This window comes from Gnatocerus cornutus, chromosome 1 (assembly GCF_029298725.1).
Source record: "Gnatocerus cornutus isolate USDA-ARS CGAHR chromosome 1, icGnaCorn1.1, whole genome shotgun sequence".
NCBI classification, from domain to species: domain Eukaryota; kingdom Metazoa; phylum Arthropoda; class Insecta; order Coleoptera; family Tenebrionidae; genus Gnatocerus; species Gnatocerus cornutus.
In genome coordinates, this window is record NC_142233.1 from 17,943,457 (window position 1) to 17,965,808 (window position 22,352).

A 22,352-nucleotide genomic window follows, 5' to 3' on the forward strand; every position below is an offset into this window, starting at 1 on the left:
ACTATAAGCTAATGATTTTAAAATTTTCCAAATGTCTTAGTACATTTTTGGCAATATTCAACTTTTTTTTTTCATAATTTGAAAGATAATAATTTTCTTGAATATCGCCTAAAATATACTAAGACATTTAAAAACATTCTAAAATCATCAGCTTATAGTAAATTAAAATCCATTTAATTTGTTTTTTAAATTTTTGAAATCGGTTCATAAATGCCGTTTTTTTTTAAATCACCCTGTATATGTATTCGATTTTTAGCAAAATTATGTTTCTGCAAGATGAATTAATTATAATTAGAGGTGATACGCTGTTCTAAAACTAAAAACCTCAAAGCAATTTCCGATTAGTTGGTACAATTTAATATCATTAAAAAGCACAATTATCAACAAATTGGAAATCGCCTGAGAACTAAAAAACCTGTACAGTTGTCGGATGTCGAATATTTTTATAATCGTGTGTTTTTCTTGTTTATGATGAGCAATTAATTCGTTTTATTGAATAAAACACTGCAACACGTTCTAAAAATAACCTGAACGGTTTTTACATAATTTTTGTTCTTATTTTCCGCTAAATTGTTTCCACTTCTTCGAATCACCTGGTTCGTGGAATCCGGTTATTAATAGTGGCGCTGTCACAGTAATGACGAAATACGCGAATTTTGTGATGTTGATGCCTCTATAATAACGATGATGACGCGATTAATTTGAAAATAACAACGGGTATTACAAGAGATTTATTTTTAAACAGTGTGAAAATACAACTGTTGGCCATTTTTCCTAGAATTTGTTACTATCCGGATTCGAAATTTCTTCGTGGTCCCGACCTATACCACTCCTACTGATCTGTAACAAAATACAGTTCAATCACTGTAAGGTGATTTGACGGTTGCTAACGGCGTAAATCTACCGTGACGATTAGATAGTCTTTTATGTGAAAAATTTACATAAAGGAAGACAAGTTTATGAAATACGATGTGCTTACAACAGATAGGAGAGATCAGATATTATTCAATCGACGTTCAGTACATACAGGGTGTCCCAAAACAGGCGTGCCGAAGGGTCCCAGCAGCTCGAGAAAAATATTTAAAAAAATTCATTTTCATATTCAGAGTTTTCTAAGAGTAAATTTCTAAGAGTAAAGGCTATTTTTTCACTTCTAAAGGCTATATAATAACTGTTTATATAGTCTTACATACAGTATGTCCCCAGATTGAGTTCACAAGAGGGAAAAAAGTTTATTTTCCATTTTACAAAAAAATGACAAAGAAATAACATTTTTTGCTTATTTCAAAACAGATAAATCTGCAATTAAAATTTCAAAATTATTAGTTTGTACTCTTAAAATTAATTTTTTCATTATTTTTATTTATTAAATTTTGTAATCGTATTTAAATAATAGCAGGCTGTGGATTTACAATATCAAATAATGCGTTAAAGATTAAAGAAAAATTTACCCAATAATGTGTAAGCATTAAAAAATTCGATAAAAAATGCAATTGCATCCTTAACAATAATTGAGAAAATTCGAAACAGTCTTAAAAAATTACGAGTTAGAATTGAACTATGTGCTAAAACAGGTAATGGGTCAATCAAATAGTGGAAATTGGTTTGAGTTAAGGAACAAATTTCATTCCATTGACATTTTTTGCAAAATTAAAAATAAAAAAAAATTTCGTTATTTTTTGTTTTTTTCCGATTTTAAGAACAGCTTGATAATATTATAGTTTTAATTAAAGATTTATTTATTTTAAATTAAGCAAAAAATATTATTTCTTTGTCATTTTTTTGTAAAATGAAAAATAAAGTTTTTTTCCCTCTTGTGAACTCAATCCAGGGACATACTGTAGATATTAAAAGAAATTTAATTTCCAAAAAGTTTTGTCGTTTTTGACAGAATAAAATTTTATGCTGTAACTTGAGATCTACTATTTCTAAACCTTAAAAAAATTAGCGAATCCACACATTACTTCGTTTTCCTCATACAAAATGGTCCCCTTTTTTAAATTTCTCGAATTCCAAAAAGTTTTGTCGTTTTTGACAGAATACAATGTTAAGCTGTAACTCGAGATGTACTATTGCCAAATGTTCAAGTGATACCGTTTACTATTATCATTTAGTCGTACAATAGTTATTTGTTTCACTAGGCTAGAAAATGGTCTTTTGGAAATGCAAGGAAAGTATTGAGGATTTCAATTTCCTTGCATTTCCAAAACATTTTCTAGCCGTGTCAAACACGAAATTTTGTGTGCCGATAATTATTAATAGTTATTTATTTTGGCTTTTGGTTTGAATTTGAAACGTCATTTCCTCATTTAGGGGAATTTCATCAGCTGGGAAATAGGTTGGTAACACCCCATTCAAATCAAACGATTGCAGAATAATTTAAATTCAAATGTGTTTCAGCAAATTTTTGTGGAATCTCTACTTAATTAGTTTCCCTTTATTATTTTCGAAGGTCATTGGTCTCCAAATCGGCACACAAATTGACACAATTGACATTTATGCAGCGATGCCAACTTGCAAAATAAAACCAACTATTCGAAATGTCACGTTTGACTGCCTAGACATTCAAAAGGTGATTTTCTTGCCGCAAATGAGTATCACAAATCTCATGAAAAGTGTTTCCCCAATTTTGAAGGCGATTTTGTTTTTTGAGCGAAAATAAATTTCGGCTTTAACACTTGAACTACACTAGAAAAACGGCAAATATTGTATGTTTAAACATAATTATAAAGATGGACCTTTAACAAAAATGGTGGTGGGCCCAAGGACGAACACGAAAATGTCGACTGATGGGTAGTATGCTTTGAAAATCTGAATGTCGGGCTTCAAGACACTGACATGTGCCAGTGTCACAGCTTTAAGGACGTTTGTTAAGCGTGGTAATAATACAATGAGATTTTAGATAACACTTCCAATGTGATAAGATGGAAAATAGTGTTTTTGTGTAGACACATATCGGACAAACACCTGTCGAACAGTAAACATTTTGGCGCGAATTTTGAATTTTTAAAACTGATGTCTGTAATAATAGTTTGTTACTTCTCTACAATATTAGACACAATTAATTGTAGATGTTATCGATAAATTCTTAAAAAGGGAAGCAAGGTATAATACATGAGTGAAATAAAAAAAATTCGAACTGCATTATCAACAATAATAACACTGCGTGACAAGGTTTTGGTAACCTCAAAAGTACCCCACATTTTTCACAAATGGCATTTACCGCAAGTCTCTATCGTCGCGTTTAGAAGTTATAGGAATGTCTTTTCACTAGTGAAATTTCTAAAAAAAGTTTGCTGTGATTGGTTTATTTGAAAAAATAAATGTTTCCTATTGGTCGAATCTATGGTGAGTTGAATTCTCAAAATAATATTTAAGTTAAGTATAGAACTATTGAAAAATGATGACCAAAAATCTTTTAAAACTGAAATTAATTCACAATTTCTTTCTCGGGTTTTTAGAGCCTTCACCACCAACGTAATAATAATTTGGCACGCCTGTTTTGGGACACCCTGTATTTTGTAATTAATTAGAAATGCAGTAAACATCTAAAACCGAGTCTTCGTGGAATTATGTATCCACCTCTCGTTTCGCGATGCAAGAAACCAGTTTTTATATTTTTAAAAATCGCCGTCATTATTGCACATTTGCTATTATTATTATATGTATTATGGCTTAGAGGACTAATTATGGGAGTCTTGTAAATATGGATGCTGTAAGCATTTTTGTCTCCCAATAGGTATACATTTCTTGAATCAGTAAAATTGTATAAAGTGGTTTTGTACGATTTAGTTGTCTTCATCTTTAAAACAATTAGATGTCCGTAATTATTTATAATAATGACTAATTTTCTTAGAAAACTATCAATCTCACAGAAAAACGTTTGTCCAAATATGAAGGTAGTTTGCTTGATGCTGTAATTTAAATTCAAGGCAGAAAATTATAAATTGGTATCATTAAAACTGTAGTAGATGTTTATACAGGGTGATTTTTAAAAAACGGCAGGCGTTGTAGAATTTTTATTTATAAACCGATTTTAAAATTTTTAAAAACAAATTAAATGGTTTTTAATTTACTATAAACTGGAAATTGAGCTCTAATTAAATTTGTTTCATTTATTTAGTGTGATTCACAACTTTATGGCCATGACGATCTTTAAATGCAACCATATTCATGTTGGGAACATCGAATTTTAAAATCGATGTTGAACTCAATTTCAACCAGAGCATAATTACATCGATCTCCAATACATCGAAGAAAACATCGATTTTGAAAAAGAATAAATGAAAAACTCAATATTGCATAGTTTATTGTGAAAAACAAAAATACATAAAAACCTTAAGTAATAAACGAAATAATAAGTAAATGAATTATAAAAAGAATAACAAACTAGATTAAACTCCCTTAAATTAAATTCCAGTCTTTATAAATATCACCAAAATCAAGTGTGTAAAATAAAATACATACATCACAACCGCAATTATCGATTTTTAATGATACATCGAAAATAAAAATATATGTATTAAAAAATCGATGTTTTTTGGCAAAATCGATATTAATAAAAAATCGATGTAAAAGTCCCAGATTTAATTCATGTGCAACGGCAGGTAATTGTTGAATAGTTTTGACATCCGTCATCAATTTTAAATAACCTTAAAAAGAAACTTTATCGATCTTAGGTAGAAAATTGAAACAGATACAGGGTGAACCCGAATAAAGTGCAAAGTTTTTAACCCCAATATCAGACAACGCTGTTTGACATAATGACCAAGTTTCGCATTTCGAAACGTCACCGTTTCCGAGCAAAAAAAATGTTTAAAGTTTTCTGCAAAAATTGGGAAGAAAAACGCTAATAAACAAGTGGCAAAAAATGCTTTTATCGGAGTTCCAGTCAGTTTAACATTATTTGTGGTAGAAAAATGTGGGTTTTACAGTGCCAAATTGTTCAAATTTGGATTATTTTTATTATTTTTTTTATTCTTTGTCAGTGGTTTCTTCAAAAGTGTTGTGATTAACCTAAAGTTTTAAAAAGTGTTTTCATTATGGATAAAACTGAGTTGGATCATCCAATGGAAGGTATTTGATTATTTTTCGTAATTACTTCAGGCAATTTTTTCATTTTTTGTTTCGAATTAAAATTTCAGTTTGATCGACAAAGCGAATCGGAAAAAATCACCTTCCAAACCAATCAAAATAAAGATTGGCCCAATTAAAATTGACATTTTGAAGATGAACACAAAAAAAGTACTTTGTTTTATTGAAACTTACTTATCTACTTTACTTACTTAATTCAAAATAGAGTCTAGGTCATTGCTATCACTCCACTCTCCTGTGTAAATTTTCGAAATTTTTTTTGTGTAAATCAGGCTTTCAATTCCTTAGGGAGAAAATTAGGGGGAAAATTGAATGTAGTGTATTAATCAAGAACTAATTCAAAATTTGTTGCAAAAGAATGGTTTAAATAGAAAATTACCAAATTTTGGCAATGTTGTGAAAGATGATTAGCTTCTAAAGTCCGTTTTTTTTTTAAAAACCACCAACAATCTTCCCCTGCATTACAACCGGCAACGTTGCCTAGTGAGATTTTTGGTGAGAAAAAAGTTGTCAAATTTTTGACATTTCTGAAAATTAGGCAGTGTTTCCATTAAAAACGTTTCTTTTACAGCCTGTTGGATTGCAAATCATATGATTTAATAGTGAAAAGGCTCGGCACGGCCTGAAAGGCCCTTTTGTGTAATCAAATTGTCAATTAGGCAGCTAACCTATTTGATTTTAACACCAAAAAGTCACCATCGACGACGTTGCCGGTTGTAAAGTGGTGGGAGAGTGCGGTGTTGGTGGTTTTTTAATAAAAAAACGGACTTTACGCATGCCACAGTTGCGTCAAGGTCAAACGCTTTTGCTGCCAATTGTTACCGATAAAAATCACTAAGGGCTGCGCCAACTTAACTTTTCACAATTAAGCATAAAAAAATATAAATTGGCCTTAAACATCTATTTCTATTAATAACTTATAAATGTTGCACTTTTAGAGCCAGTTTACAGAAGCTAGCTTAAATTTTTAATTCTGATTAAATACGTAACATCATGTGATCGTTTCTCCGCCAATCAAATGTTAGAAATCATCAAATTAATGTCAATTAATGTCAATTATTGTGTAAACCGGCCCATAACGTTCTAATAATATGCTAATTAGTCAAAATAGCAAAAAACTTTGTTATTCTAATTATTTTAAGTTATTTTGTCATTCGATCTGTAACTGTAATTAATCTATTATTATTATTATTATTGTTATTTGTTTCCTCTGATTTCTGTGTACAATTCCATATCTTTATTATTCATACTAAAATCGAAAATTAGCACAAGTATGTGTCGAGCATTTTATACAACAATGCGTCGATTAAAACTACAACTTGACCTTAAGGAAGTAAACATGTTGCGGTTAAAAACAAAGTCAAATTTAGGCAGAAATTCGTGGAATGTAAAGAGTTTCGTCTCGGTTATGAAATATTAAAAAGTTTTACAAGTAGATTCACCGACGTAATTCGTAGCTAGGTTAGTTATATTAAAGTAAAATGTAAAAGCCGTTCACATTCCAGTAAAACTAAAACAAGCAAAAATGAGTAGATTTTTAACGCCTGCAATTATGGGTTGGCAAGGTCAGTGTTAAAAGCACGCCCGTTACCTGCCCAACTTTCAGTGGTAGCACTGTAATGGAGCACCGGTAGAGAATATTCCGTATCCCCACGACTTATACTACTATATAACATTAATAAATAAAGAGTAGTACTCCCTCATTTATAATCAGTTTTAACCTCGGTGTGACTGTGATCGTGAACTTGTGTACCGGTGATTATGTTGGTACCACATTTAAAACATATGTTGATGGTGATGAAGCAGTGCAGGAAGTCCGACCTAATCGGGATACACGTCCTGGCAGGATAAGTACGAGTATCTAGAAAATAAGTAATGGAGGTGTTTGTTTAGTTCATAGTGCGCATATTTGTGTAGGAATCACTTTTGGGGGCATGAAGATAGTCCTTGATAATTCTGGAAATTCCACTGAATTTGACAAAAAACGATAACAAGATCCTGCAGTTTGATTAATCAACCTGCTTTAGTGGAACCGAAATTATTTAGTTCTTTTTCGGATGGACATGTTCTGGTCATTCTTGTGCATGTAGGTTTGATAATGAGTAATGTTTCAAGGACTTCTTCATTTACGAGCAACGAATGGTGTAGTGGAAAATTTAAAGAATTTTGATTCTAAAGGAATTTCTGGTATCTTTTCTTTTTTTTTCCTTAAGAGGTGTCGGCTGTTTAGGTATACCAGTGCAGTTATGAATTAGGAAACTTATGTTGTAGAACCTAACATTACAAATCTATTTTTTTCTAGAAACGTCACAAAAAGTCACTATTTTTTAGTCGTTTAGCGCCCGTTGACATGGAAACACTTTTTCAGCCAAGGCAGATAAAGTATAGTTTGTACGGTGAGAGAAAATTTTCGAAAATTTGTGGGTGTGAATCAGACTTTTAAATCTTTAGGGAGAAAATTAGGGGAAAATTGAATTAACACCAGTTTTAAGTATCATTTGCAGTTTCCCTCATTTTTAAAGATGGTAATCTCAAATAAAAAGTTGAAAATGCATCATTATCACTTTAATGCTATCATACTTAACTTTAACCTGCGGTAAAATTTCCTATTATCGACGCCTATGGCGGCGGCTATCCTCTTTCATGCGTGTTTCGTGATACAGTAGACTCTCGTTAATTTGAACCTCGATAATTTCAAGTTTTTTCCCAGTCCTCTCGATTTCTCTCGATAAATTGAAAAATTATTTTGGCCCTCTCGTTAATTTCTCACTCTCTATAATTTGAATTTTTCCTCCCGAACTCTCGTACAAGAAAAACAGAAAACTTCTGAACACGCCAACATTAAATCATTAAATTTAAAATCAGATTTTACATTTTTTCACTTATGTCTTTTAATTAAGAGTTTGCCTTTAAATTCTCGTTTATTTGAATTTTTTCTTGCCTTTCTCTCGATTATTTGAATCACACTATATTTTGAACTCTCGATAATTTGAACTTTTTGCCAGGTTCCTTGAGTTTCAAATTATCGAGAGTCGACTGTATTTATTTTCCACGAATAAACCTATTAATTTGGTTACTACCAGAGAATTAAAATTTTAAACATCATTTTTATGACATTTTAAAAATTGCGATGTGACTCAAGCTTTATTGTCATTTTTCTGACGTTTGCTGTGATGTTTGTATCATGTGAGCCACAAAATTCTTGTTTAGGGTAGGCCATGAAAGAGAGAGACAAACATAGAAGTCATGTCGGAGTGAAATTTTGTTTTTGATATAACCTCAATTTATTGATGAAAATATGTAACATTACGAGGTGCAAATAAGAGAAAACGTATCGTGTGTCTCTGCAGAATCAATAATGTGTTGAAAACTAATTGAAATTAAATCAAATAACAAATGTCAAACTACTGTCAAATTTTTTCTCAACTTACGTAAATTTTGTCAAAGCCTACCCTAGGTTAGGGTTATAAAAAGAATTAAAGACAATTCACAATTTTGAACCATGTCAGTTGAGTTTATGTTTAAAATTTTTAATCCGCGTTAGTAATAAATAACTCCACTACTAAATGTGTAGTTTATTAATATGTAATGGCAGTGGCAAAATATAATGATAAAAAACATAAAGTTATCATACAATACCTGCAAATCTGCACTGAAAGTTTATACACCTACAATTTGGTGACAATCTGCCAAATGTGACAGTTTTTGTTTGACATTTCAGGAGTTTAAAAGATCAGCATTGTGCTAAACACTCTGCAAAACAACCAATCACAAAGTCGCATTTTAAATCTGGCGCCTTGGCACAAAAAATTCTCAATAGCTTTTAGTCTAGTTTTTGAGCATTATTTAGGTACACCTATGTATGTTGAAATTGATTTTAACCACAGTTGCGACCGGCATCGAATTTTGCCACTTTTTTGACATAAAATGTGAGCAAAAATGGTTTTGTCATATTAGTCAGTTGTCGCGCGACGAAAAAGATTTTGAAATAATTTCTCTAAAATTAATCAAATTAAAGTTCCAGCTAAAATTTCATTGCCTAAAATGTGTGATAAAAATCCGACATATACCAGAGCTCATTACTATCGGTTCACTCATTAAAAAGTTAAGTTGGCAGCAGCCCCTAGCGATTTTTGTTCATAACAGTTGACAGCGAAACCGTTTGACCTTGACGCAACTGTGGCATGTTTGAATGACAGAAAAGTCACTAAATCTACGCGATAAAAAGTGTACCATACGCGCGAAATTTAAAATAACAAAATAACCCTGTCAACTCATTTCGCGTAGGAATTTAGTGTTTTTAGTGTATTTTATAGCATAATTTGCTACCAACCTATATGTCAACTGTCGAAATCTCCATGTACCATTTGTGACAGTTACTTTTTGAGACTTACATTTTATATGGCACTTGCACGATCTTAACTTTAAAACTCTGAAACGAACATTTTTCACAGTAAATGTCACCAATGACAACTACATGCATAGCCATCCATGTTTTTAGTTCAATTTGCGTTCACTCCTTGTCGGTCGTGGAACTGAATTTAACGTTTGGAGAAAAAGTAGTATTTGTTATTTGGCCGAAAAGTGGCTTTGCTGTCGCAATTTAATTGCTCGACAAAAAGTACCACTTTTCTGCCTTACAACAAAATCTACTATTTGTGGGCAGACGAACTGAGATTTTATGTTTTATTTTAGTTGTTTGGAAAAGACGAAAGCATTTGTGTTGCCTATAGAAATGCTACTTTTTATGGATCATTGTTTTCTTAATGAGAAAACATAAATGGTGTTTCTTTTACCGTTGCCTTAACAAAGAGTTTTTAATTAGATATATTCAATAAACGAAGTAATCAACCAAAGCATGTTGGTATGTCACTTGGTAAACGTTGCATTGTAATGTTGAGTAGGGAAGTACTTGATTTTGATTGTGTTTGTTTTAATATTGTTAATATGTACAATAGGTAAGGAATTTTTAAAATGATAAGACAAAAGTATGTCGGTAAATGAAAAAAAAAATGCTTACATGACCATAGTTTATTTCAAACAAAATACAAAAACTAGCATCATAAAATTTGCTCAAATTAGAAACATAACAAATAAACAAATAAAAATTAAAATTAGGGCACAACATTGCCAAAACTTGTTAAATCTCTATTGAAACCTTTCTTTTGCAACCAATTTTTGATTAATTATTGATTAATAAAGTCCACTAACACCGCAATCTTCCCCTGCTTACAACCGGCAACGTTGCCTAGGGAGATTTTTGGTGAGAAAATAACTGTCAAATTTTTGACATTTCTGAAAATTACGCAGTGTTTCCGTTAAAAACGTTTCTTTTACAGCCTGTTGGATTGCAAATCAAATGATTTAATAGTGAAAAGACTCGACACAGCCTGAAAGACCGTTTTGTGTAATCAAATTGTCAATTAGGCAGCTAACCTATTTGATTTTATCACCAAAAAGTCACCATCGACGACGTTGCCGGTTGTAAAATGGTGGGAGAGTGCGGTGTTGGTGGTTTTTTAATAAAAAAACGGACTTTACAATGTTTCCGAAGATGTCAATTGAATGTTAATTTGACGTTTACAATTCATGACTTTAGCGACTTGATTTTTTATACCAACAAATTTGCTAAAAACTTCGAGCAAAAAATGTTATACAAGAGACGTGCGGAAATTATTTTTGTGCGCCTCCGTCATTTTTTATGAGATTTGTGATACTCATTTGCGACAAGAAAATCACCTTTTGAATGTACTAGGCAGTCAAACGTGACATTTCGAATAGTTGGTTGGTTTTATTTTGCTGCATAAATGTCAATTTGTGTGCCGATTTAGAGGCCAATAACCTTCGAAAATAATAAAGGTAAATCAATTAAGTAAAGATACCACGAAAATTTGCTGAAACACATTTGAATTTATATTAGTCTGCAATCGTTTGAATTTGAAACGTCATTTCTTCATTTAGGGGAATTTCATCAGCTGGGCAATAGGTTGGTAGCACCCGATTCAAATCAAACAGTCTTTTACATCCAAATATTTTGTAGTAAATAAGAAAAATGTCAAAACCTATATATACAGTATGTCCCCGGATTGAGTTCACAAGAGGAAAAAAAAACGTTGTTTTTCATTTTACAAAAAAATGACAAAAGAATAATATTTTTTGCTTAATTTAAAATAAATAAATCTTTAATTAAAACTTAATATTATGATGCTGTGTTCTTAAAATCGATAAAAAACAAAAAATAACGAAGAACTTTTTTATTTTTAATTTTGCAAAAAATGTCAAAGGAATGAAATTTGTTCCTTAACTCAAACCAATTTCCACTATTTGATTGACCCATTACCTGTTTTAGCACATAGTTCAATTCTAACTCGTAATTCTTTAAGACTGTTTCGAATTTTCTCAATTATTGTTAAGGATGCAATTGCATTTTTTTTCCAATTTTTTAATACTTACACATTATTGGGTAAATTTTTCTTTAATCTTTAACGCACTATTTGATATTGTGAATCCACAGCCTGCTATTATTTAAATACGATTACAAAATTGAATTAAAAAAAATAATTTTAAGAGTACAAACTAATAATTTTGAAATTTTATTTGCAGATTTATTTGTTTCGAAATAAGCAAAAAATGTTATTCCTTTGTCATTTTTTTATAAAATGGAAAATAAAATTTTTTCCCTCTTGTGAACTCAATCCGGGGACATACTGTATAGATAAGTTTATAACAGTTATTAAAGGGTTAATTAAAACCCAATTAAGCACGTACTTTTATAGAAAATACAACATTTCTTACAAATATGTTGGTACATGTCAACATTGTTTCTTAAAATACTAATAATTTATAATTACTATTTTGCTATTAAATGTAGTCATGTACTTAGAGAACCACCTGGTATAATATGTTCATTTTATTACTACTTTACATACTTCTTTTAATAATGATTGAGGAAATCTTGTTAAACTGACATTATATAATTTTACCACATGCTGTATTTGAGGAATGAGTATGATTCCGCATTATGTTAAAACTTCAGTAAATAAAATTTTAATTATGTTATTATTAATCTCCCAACTGTACTAACAACAGGCGATACATACATTTAATTTCCTTATGTAATTAATATATGTATATTAATTTCACGCTTTTACCTATTTTTGTGATGATAAATATTTCAACTATCATTTCATTTCCTGTATTATATCAATTTCAAGTACCATTCTGATGTCTGTCTCTACAACTTATTGCTTTATATTGTCATGAACCCTTTAGATTTATGTTTTAGATTACAATAATCGCCATTTGTAGTTTCGAACTAGTTTTTATTCCATAAGGCACAGAGGTAGCCTCTCCTAGGCTTTGTCTGTAAATTTGACTGAGACATAGCCTGATTGAGGCTAACTCTAGCCTTAGCACCACCACGCTGACGAAAAATGTAAAACAATGAAGTTTTTATCTGACTGGAGGATCGTGACATCCAGCCAACTTTCCTTCGTGGAAATTATAATGACAAAGTAAGTGGAATGTTAATAGACGATTTTTACATATTTTGAGATTTTAATGATGTTTCGCTGAATCAGATGTAACTCTTCAAGAAGTAATTTGCCATAGAATATGTAAATTGTTTATTAATTCGTTACGTTACTTTCTACGAAAGTGAAGTGCATCTTCTAGCACGACGAATTAACTGGACGTACCTCCTCGAAGAAAACAATAAATTTACAAGGGAGGTCGTTCTAACAATGGGCCCCAAAATTTAAATTATTGTAGCTTATTTATAAATTATTGCTCAAATCTCAAAATGTTATAAAGTTTTTGGACTCGGCCATTTTTCGGTATGTATGTTTTAAATTTGGCAGCGAAAATCCCAAACATCCTGTATGTATAATAATTCTAATTAGCAAGGATATTGAAATGCAATGTTTATTTGCGAATTAACAAAATTATTCCTAGAAATTCACCAATTTATATAAATTCGCGAGATTCTGTTATATCTTTTTTTCTTGGTATGACGTGATGCCCAAATGAAAGACTACACCGTGTGTCTTATATTTTTTCTTCTTTCATTGTAATAGAATTTGCAATGAACTTAGAAACCACGAAAGGCGCAGACAGTTATGAATTTTCTGCGTGGTACTGTTAAATTTTTAATTACTATTTTTCATTTTAAAATTATCAGGATTTACATTATTACTATTTAATTATTTTTTTGGGCTCATGAATTGTAATCGTCAAATTAACATTCAATTGACATATTCGGAAACATTATATTTACAAGCGCCCTTGACGTTTACACACGCCGTGCGGTAAAAATTGCCCAAATCGTCTGCTCTTCAGATGCGTTTATAAATTAAAATCACTTTACCATAATGAAGATTGATCACCAAAGTGGAATTTACCTAAATTCTTCTCTCAATTAAGACAATATTTCTATTTTTAAAGTCATATTAAAACGTTTTTTATACAGCGCCATCTTGTGTACTTTTTGTGCACCAACTACAAAATTGACGGAATTGACAGATGATGAAATTTACAAATGTCAGATGTGACAGTTCTCATGAATTTTGAAAAACCCAATTATTTAAATTAAAATTTTTCGGACAAAAAGTTTAATACAACTCTTGTGCGTTAACCATTTTACAGCGCGAAATCATTAAAGCACTCCGGCTACGCCGTCGTGCATCAAACTGATTTCGCGCTGGAAAATGTAAGTTACCACACGCGACTGTAAATAACTATTTTGGCCTCATGAATTGTAAACGTCAAATTAACATTCAATTGACATATTCGGAAACATTATATTTACAAGCGCCCTTGACGTTTACACACGCCGTGCGGTAAAAATTGCCCAAATCGTCTGCTCTTCACATGCGTTTATAAATTAAAATCACTTTACCATATTGAAGATTGATCACCAAAGTGGAATCTACCTAAATTCTTCTCTCAATTAAGACAATATTTCTATTTTTATATTATTATATATTATATAAGTCATATTAAAACGTTTTTTATAAAGCGCCATCTTGTGTACTTTTTGTGCACCAACTACAAAATTGACAGAATTGACAGATGATGAAATTTATAAATGTCAGATGTGACAGTTCTCATGAATTTTGAAAAACCCAATTATTTGCATTAAAATTTTTCGCCCAAAAAGTTTAATACAACTCTTGTGCGTTAACCATTTTCCAGTGCGAAATCAGTGTGAAGCACGACGGCGTAGCCGGTAAGTTTACCACACGCGACTGTAAATAACTATTAACAAAGTTTCAAGAATCGAAAAACACAAAATATGAAGTTATCTCTTCCTTCTCTAAATGTTGAATGACTAAATACTATTAACTCGTCCTCGTGGTCCTCGGAATTCTGTGGATCTAATAAATAAGCAATCCCAAATTATAATCCAACGCCACGGAAAAGCGAGGCCACCAAGTCCAGAAGTACTAATTTTTGAAAACGTGAATGTTGGATTTAATTCCAGAAATTACGTGTTAATTTTACTGCCGTTACACGGATGAATCAGAAAGTGCATCATGATTTGTCGTGATTAGCCTTTGATTTGTTCATTAATGTCGTAACAATATTAGAAATTATCCAACTTTACGATGTTTGCTTTGCGAGAAAACCTTGTTCCAACCAACAAAAAGCATCATAGTGAAAGTGCAAGAAATCCAAATAAATCGCTGATGGAGGGATGATCTTTTGGAGGGAAGATGGCCATTGATGGGGGTCCGTATATAACCATTTTCCATAAACCCAGAGCAGATGGATGCCCAAATCATGCGAGTTCAGTGAAAGCGTTCTTTGCGACCTAAAAAACCAACGCGTGCTGTATTATCTTAATGGTGCAAACATTTACATTGGTAAGTCTTGAATTGGTAATCGCGAAATTACAATTTTGAACGTGTGTTCGTAGAATGGAAGAAGAAATTTATTTGTAGAAAATGTTACTTTTACAAAATTTGCATTCGCATGTGTGTTTCCAAGATTGATGGAAGACAGTGTCTAATGAAAACTGCAGTCCTTGAATTCTACAATTACTGCTGATTTGAATTATAAATTGTTGCTTTCTAAAGGATATGCAGGTACGGTCGTAAAAAAGTCTATTAATTATCGATTTTCCGCTACATCATAGTGTTTTTCAATGGTGATTTTTCTAGGTTTGATGAAGGATAATGTTAAGAATCCTAACAATTACAGGTGAGTCAACCGTGTGATTTTATGCAGCATATTTATTCCTTGTTAGTTTTTTGTTTAATAATCAACGAGAGCAGTAATCACAAAATTCGTAAAAGATGGGTAGACATCGAAAATGCCACTTTTACCTTTGACTGCACCAACAGAGCCATTGGATTCTACGCAGATTTAGACTACAACTGTCAAATATTCCACATGTGTGATCCTGAAGGACGAAGAATTCCTCATTTGTGTGCAAATGACACTAGTTTTAATCAAGAGTACAGAATTTGTGATTGGGAAAATAATTTTGACTGCTCCGAGGCTCCGAAATGGTAAGAGTGACTCAGTTACTGTTATTACACTTTTCATTCATATTTTATTGCTTCATCTCTAATTGGTAATTGCGGAGTACTTGTTATGGAAATATAGATTTTTATGTTGAAGGTGCTATAACTTGAACAATTTCCGCTTAATCGAATCACTTGTTTGTTTATAATACTTTCTACTTCATGTCACATGTTATTTTTTATGTTTCATGCATCAGTTGTGATCATTAAATTGTTCTAGTGGCAAAATTAACCACTTTATTTGTGGTGTTATTTAGTTAACATCGTTGATTTATCTATTTTTGATAAAGAACTAGATTTATTATATTAGTGTTATAGGTCCACTAATTACTTTTCCTTAAGTTAATCATTACAAGCTGGTTATTACAGATCAGTTTTAACCACAATATAACCTGTATTCACATCTATTATATAGGGTGGTTTTTAAAAACGGCAGGCGTTGTAGAATTTTTATTTATGAACCGATTTCAAAAATTTGTAATAAACATTGCAATAACGGCATTCTTTTATTTGACACCATGCACCTAGATTTTATTCACTTTTATTGCTTATCTTTTTTTCAAATTTGATAATTTTTTTTAAAATATTTTTTTGTAAAAGTAGAACTTATTACTCATTTCTGAATCAAGAACATTAATATCGTCCAAATTATGAAAAATAAGTATGGGTGCCAATTTAAAATAAGAAAGTTGAGTATCGCCCAGAAGATACTAAGACATTTAGAAAAATTTTAAAATCATCAGTTTATAGTAAATTAAAAACCATTTAATTTGTTTTTTAAATTTTTAAAATTGGTTCATAAATAAAAATTCTACAACGCCTACCGTTTTTTAAAAATCACCCTGTATTTAGGTACATACAAGATGTTTGTAAGTGTTTCTAGCATCAAGGGTGGCTCTGGAATTCCTGCCGTGCTCTACTTTGCCGCTTTGTTTACATAGTGAATATAACTATCTTGAAAATTATTTATAATGTTATTTATGTCAACGACGTTTCGGTTACGGCTTTGTGTCAAAATTTTTTATTTTCAATTTTCAAACCACAACTAGAACAGTTTTTATTTCAAAACTTACTTTGTTGCATGATTGAGGTTAACTACAAATGTCAGTTGAAAAATCTAAACCCGCATTTGTAATAAGCAGCAAATTTCTTTGACATTTCATAGCCACCTTTGATGCTAGAAACATTTATTTTTTTTTTAGACTAATTAGTTCTGCCAACTTCTTAAAAACAAAATTTCCTAGTTTGAGTTCTCTTACCGATAAACGACTCCAAATTGAGTATAGTATATCCGGTGAGAGATTGGGAGATTTCGACAGTTGACATATAGGTTGGCAGCAAATTATGCTACAAAATACACTAAAAACACTAAATTCCTACGCGAAATGGGTTGACAGAGTTGACAGTAACCCCCGTTACTTTGTTATTTTAAATTTCGCGCGTAGACTTAGTGACTTTTCTGTCATTTAAACTCTCACTGTACGAACTATACTCTAATGGACCTATTAAAGCGGCAAATTCGAAAAACGTATTTTGATAAACAATTTCCCAGCATTACAAAAAAAAATTCTCATCAAAACGCGTTTTTTTATGAACTAATTCTCTACAGTACGTCAAAGACAATGACAAAGAAATAACATTTTTTGCTCATTTCAAAACGGATAAATCTGCAATTAAAATTTGAAAATTATTAGTTTGTACTCTTAAAATTAATTTTTTCATATTTTTATTTGTTAAATTTCGTAATCGTAATAATAGCAGGCTGTGGATTCACAATATCAAAGAGTGCGTTAAAAATTAATAGAAAATTTACCCAATAATGCATAAGAAATGCAGTTGCATCCTTAACAATAATTGAGGAAATTCGAAATAGTCTTAAAGAATTACGAGTTAAAATTAAACTATGTGCTGAAACAGGTAATGGGTCAATCAAACAGAAATTGATTTGAGTTAAAAAATAAATTTCATTCCTTTGGCATTTGTAGCAAAATTAAAAATTAAAAAGTTATTTAATCAATAATAAGTTTAATTAAAGATTTATTTATTTTAAATTAAGCAAAAAAAATTATTATTTTTTGTCATTTTTTTGTAAAATCAAAAATAACGTTTTTTTTCCTCTTGTGAACTCAATTCGGAAACATACTGTATATTTATACTGTACACTGTTTTATAGCTAAAGAAGAAATAGGAAGTTGACACATTTAGAGGGATATGACGTTACATTTTATTTAAACTTTGCATTTAGTTTTTTCAATACATATTTGTTTAAAAATAGGGGATAATTTTGAATTATTATTTTTAATGATATAAAAGATTAGTAGGTAAATGTACAAATACATGTCTATCGTTTCTTGGAGCAGATGTTTCTTTTGCATTTTGGAGGGCTACCTTAACATCTGCCACTTATTTAATTTATTCCTGTCTCTATATTTCTAAGGTTAAGTCGTCAGTTAAGAAATATTATTTAAAATATTCAGGCATTTTAGTTACGGTTTTGTGTCGAAATTTATAATTTTCAGGTTTTAAAACTTACTTTGCTTTATGATTGAGGTTAACTACAAATGTCAGATGCAAAATCTGAAGCATTTGCAATGAGCAGCAAATTTTCTTTGGCATTTCATAGCTACCCTGGATGCTAGAAACATTTATAAACATCTTGTATTATGTTCTTTACAGTTAAAGAAATCAGGAAGCAAAATTAATTTAAACCCGTTCTTTTTCACAATATAGATTTTTTCAAAGGAAAAATTTGACAATGCTGCTCAATCCTGTTTAATAAAATTTTACATTTGGCAGTCTAAGCGTAACTAAGCAACTAATACAAAAAACTTTGCAATGTTGCAACATTAAAAAAATTTCTACAAAGCCATGAAATGGTTCTTTTGGTTTAAAGCACTTTTTGTTCTTTTCTTAATACAGAATATCATTAACTGTAAAAAATGTGATGTCTAACAATGAAACTGTTATAAAAAGTTTATAGAAACAGAGTTTAATCGTTTATAAAAGAAAGCTTCTATCTTAGTTAAAAAAGCACAGATACTAAGACATTTAGAAAAATATTAAACTCATCAGTTTATAGTAAATTAAAAACCATTTAATTTGTTCTTTAAATTTTTAAAATTGGTTCATAAATAAAAATTCTACAACGCCTGCCGTTTTAAAAAAATCACCCTGTATAACAAATTTGTTGGCGATTTAGAAGTATTAGAAACACTTTTTACGCTAACAAGAAAGAAAAAATAAATTAACGGTAAATGACTTTTGCAAGAAACAATTTGATTTCAACTAAACGTCATACATATTACGTAATTTATTAATACGTACGTGCTAGTGAAAGAAATAAAATTTAAATTTTAATATTTTTAGTTTATAGCGCATTAGAAAATTTACCTATTCAGTATTAAAAAATCTACTTTGGTTGATGAAAGAGATTGATAATTGAGTGTCGTTAATAAGCGAGATTACTAATCGCTTATTAACCATAAAGTTAGTTACAAAACTTTCCGGTGATCGAATATTGAAAAATTCACTTAAAAAAGAAAATTGGTACAAAGGTGGTTATGCAACCAAATATACAAAAACAAAAAGTGAGGTTATGTGTATGACAGATGTGCCCGATGTGTTAATAATTGTCAAATTTGAGTGTAATTCCAAACGATGTCTATCGAACTAGGAGTCATTAAATTTATTGAATTGCGTGTGTTATTGGTTGCCTACAATAAACACATTGAACCATTCATTAATAGTCCACTTTAATGCATGATTTCAGCCAACAAATCATGCATTAATAGAAACTAAAAACAAACGATCGCCGCAAAAGTAATTTATGATTCAAGCTAATCAAATTTTTGATATTAAAACGTCCAACGTAAATGCACATTTTGATTGCAATAATAGGTATTTATTATATGTATTATAAGAGTGTAAGGAAGCAAATTATTCACGACAACAAATCGTTATTCTCGAGGTCATAGATCGAGAGAATAAGATTTTTGGAGTGAATAATTTGCCTTTACACTCGAATGTAATACAATAATACATATTGATTAATTAATACATTTTAAATATAAATCTGGTTATAAATAATTATGTCGTTAAAATAAATTTAGAAAATTGGAAACTAAATAGAATTAGGTACAAGTAAACTTTTTAAGTGAACTAATTTATTGACTGTCGTTCTTAAACTCACTCACGTAAGATAAATTGATGCGGTTAGTGAATAAAGATGTCATGTCACATTTTTCAACATTGCCGAAGTGATTTTATTACATTTTTGACATCTTTATTGATTCACAAATTTGACTGTGTGTGGTTTTGTTCTATAGATAAGAAGTACGATTTTATGACTTTTTTGTGATCATTAAGGGGAAATGGCTTTCGTTGCCTCTACTTGATTTATCACCTCAGTTACGTCTTAGCTACATACATTTTTATTAAAAAGAATAAGTCATGAATCAGTGGAATGGCAAATAAAATTACTTTCTGCACTCTGTTATTGTTTGATGATTCAGAAACTTAAATTTCCCTCGCTTTTAATGTAAGCCTAAAGTTTCTTAATAAGTTTCCAAATTTGTCATGTCAAAATTGACAACTGATTTTGAGGCAGAAATCTGAATTTTATTCGTTTTCGGCTGAATGGTAAACAATCCACCAATTTTGACATTTTTGAAGTTCTCGACTTGACACATAGATGGCGCCACCATGTGTCAAGTCTGGAACTTCAGAAATGTCAAAAATTACAGGCTTTTAGGTTAATTTACATATTCTTTTTGAATTATAGCACTCAATGTGAACAGATTTGTTTAATATAAATCGTAATGAAATAGATATTTACATAACAAGTACGGAAAGTGACCAATTTCGCACGAGTGTAAAAGTAGATGCAGGAGGCGCCAGCCGAGTGCAGATATTACACGAGTGCAAGAAAGACACTTTTCGACGAGTTATGTACACTATTTTTCCTACGACCTTTCATCATCAGGAAGAAACCATAAGTTTCGACAATAGTTCATTTCTTATCTATTCTAAATGTCATTTTTCTACGACCTTATATAAAAGGGACGTATTCTACATAGTTAGATGGTTGATGTTTTCGTACATCAATTTAAGAAAGTAAAAGTCACTAGTGTGATATGAATATATCCGCACAGATCTGTCAAACCTGATTTATCAAAAACGACCTAACCAACTCATTTTTACCATTATGCATGCTGTTTTACAGTGAATCGTCTAGATATTTGAGACAAAAATTCAGGAGTTACATTTGTATTTGAAAATAACTGTCAATTTTGACAGGTCTGTGCGGATATATTCATATCACACTAGTGACTTTTACTTTCGGAAATGGATGTACGAAAACATCAACTTTCGGAGTCATTTAAACGTGTGGAAAGTGTCACTTTCATATGGGGTCGTAGGAAAAGTGTTTTTTTACTATCTAGTAACGAAACAAGTAATAATTAATTCAGAATAAATATAAAATGATTGTTAACATAAATAAAATTCTTGTGCACTATTGTCACAGTAAATCATAAAGATTGTAGAGTATTTTGCTTCTATTAAATTGTCGTGGTTCTTGAAAGACTAGTTTGATTTTCTCGATTTTACATTATATGTCATCAAAACGTACACTAGAGCTCATTACTATCAGTCCACTTATTAAAAAGTTAAGTTGGCAGCAGCCCCTAGCGATTTTTATCAATAATAGTTGGCAGCAATAGCGTTTGACCTTGATCCAACTGTGCAATTTTCCCCTGCATTACAACCGGCAACGTTGCCTAGGGAGATTTTTGGTGAGAAAATAGTTGTCAAATTTTTGACATTTCTGAAAATTAGGCAGTGTTTCCGTTAAAAACGTTTCTTTTACAGCCTGTTGGATTGCAAATCAAATGATTTAATAGTGAAAAGACTCGGCACGGCCTGAAAGGTCGTTTTGTGTAATCGAATTGTCAATTAGGCAGCTAACCTATTTGATTTTATCACCAAAAAGTCACCATCGACGACGTTGCCGGTTGTAAAGTGGTGGGAGAGTGCGGTGTTGGTGTTTTTTTAATAAAAAAACGGACTTTAGAAGCTAATCGTCTTGCGCAAGATTGCCAGAACTTGTTAAATCTCTTTCTTTTGCAGCAAATTGTTAATTAAACATTGATTAATGCACTCAACTTTGACAATGTGTTAACCTCAAAAATCGCTACATTCAACTTTCCCCTAATTTTCTCCCTAAAGCCTGGTTTACACCCAAGAATTTTTGAAAATTTACACAGGAGAGTGGACTGATAGCAATGAGCCGTACTTTTTTTACCTTACTTAATGATGTTTTTAAAATCTTAGTTTTACCTATCAAGGTTTGTATAAAAACACTATTTTGCTCTATTTGTAATACATGTATATAATCATTGTTTTTAAATAAAATAAATTCGTTTTTTTATGATTTTTTGAAAATAAATGAATTTCATGACTTAAGTTATAGGCAACCAATAATACACACGTTCTCGCTTTTTCAGGTACTTCCTCAACGAGCTCACGTACGCCACTGATCCTCCCAAGGACAATTACGAAGACTACGACTAAAAACAAACTAGATCAATTTTAAATTATTTTAACATGTAATTAGTTCTATAATTAAAAAATGATGATTGTTAAAATCATTGTATTAGATTCGCTTCTTTCCGCCTCCTCTTTCAAAAATCTAGAGCAATTCTTTTCTAATCAGACATTCCGCTCCAGAAAAAC

The 22,352-nt window shown here is 30.8% G+C and overlaps 1 protein-coding gene across 3 annotated transcripts; it reads left to right on the forward strand.

The window, feature by feature from the left end:
* The first annotated feature begins 14,167 nt into the window (after positions 1–14,167).
* LOC148180731 (U-scoloptoxin(01)-Er1a-like) lies at positions 14,168–22,205 on the forward strand. 3 transcript variants are annotated; one of them, XM_088037783.1, is made up of 6 exons: positions 14,168–14,320; positions 14,362–14,957; positions 15,011–15,179; positions 15,255–15,294; positions 15,341–15,605; positions 22,124–22,205. In XM_088037783.1, the coding sequence occupies exons 4-6, from the start codon at positions 15,270–15,272 to the stop codon at positions 22,188–22,190; spliced, it is 357 nt and encodes a 118-aa protein (XP_087893909.1). In that variant the 5' UTR covers positions 14,168–14,320; positions 14,362–14,957; positions 15,011–15,179; positions 15,255–15,269; the 3' UTR covers positions 22,191–22,205. The 3 variants fall into 3 exon arrangements, with proteins under 3 accessions (XP_087893909.1, XP_087893917.1, XP_087893901.1); XM_088037791.1 differs by having other exon boundaries at positions 14,369–14,957; XM_088037775.1 differs by having other exon boundaries at positions 14,168–14,957.
* Positions 22,206–22,352: the final 147 nt, after the last annotated feature.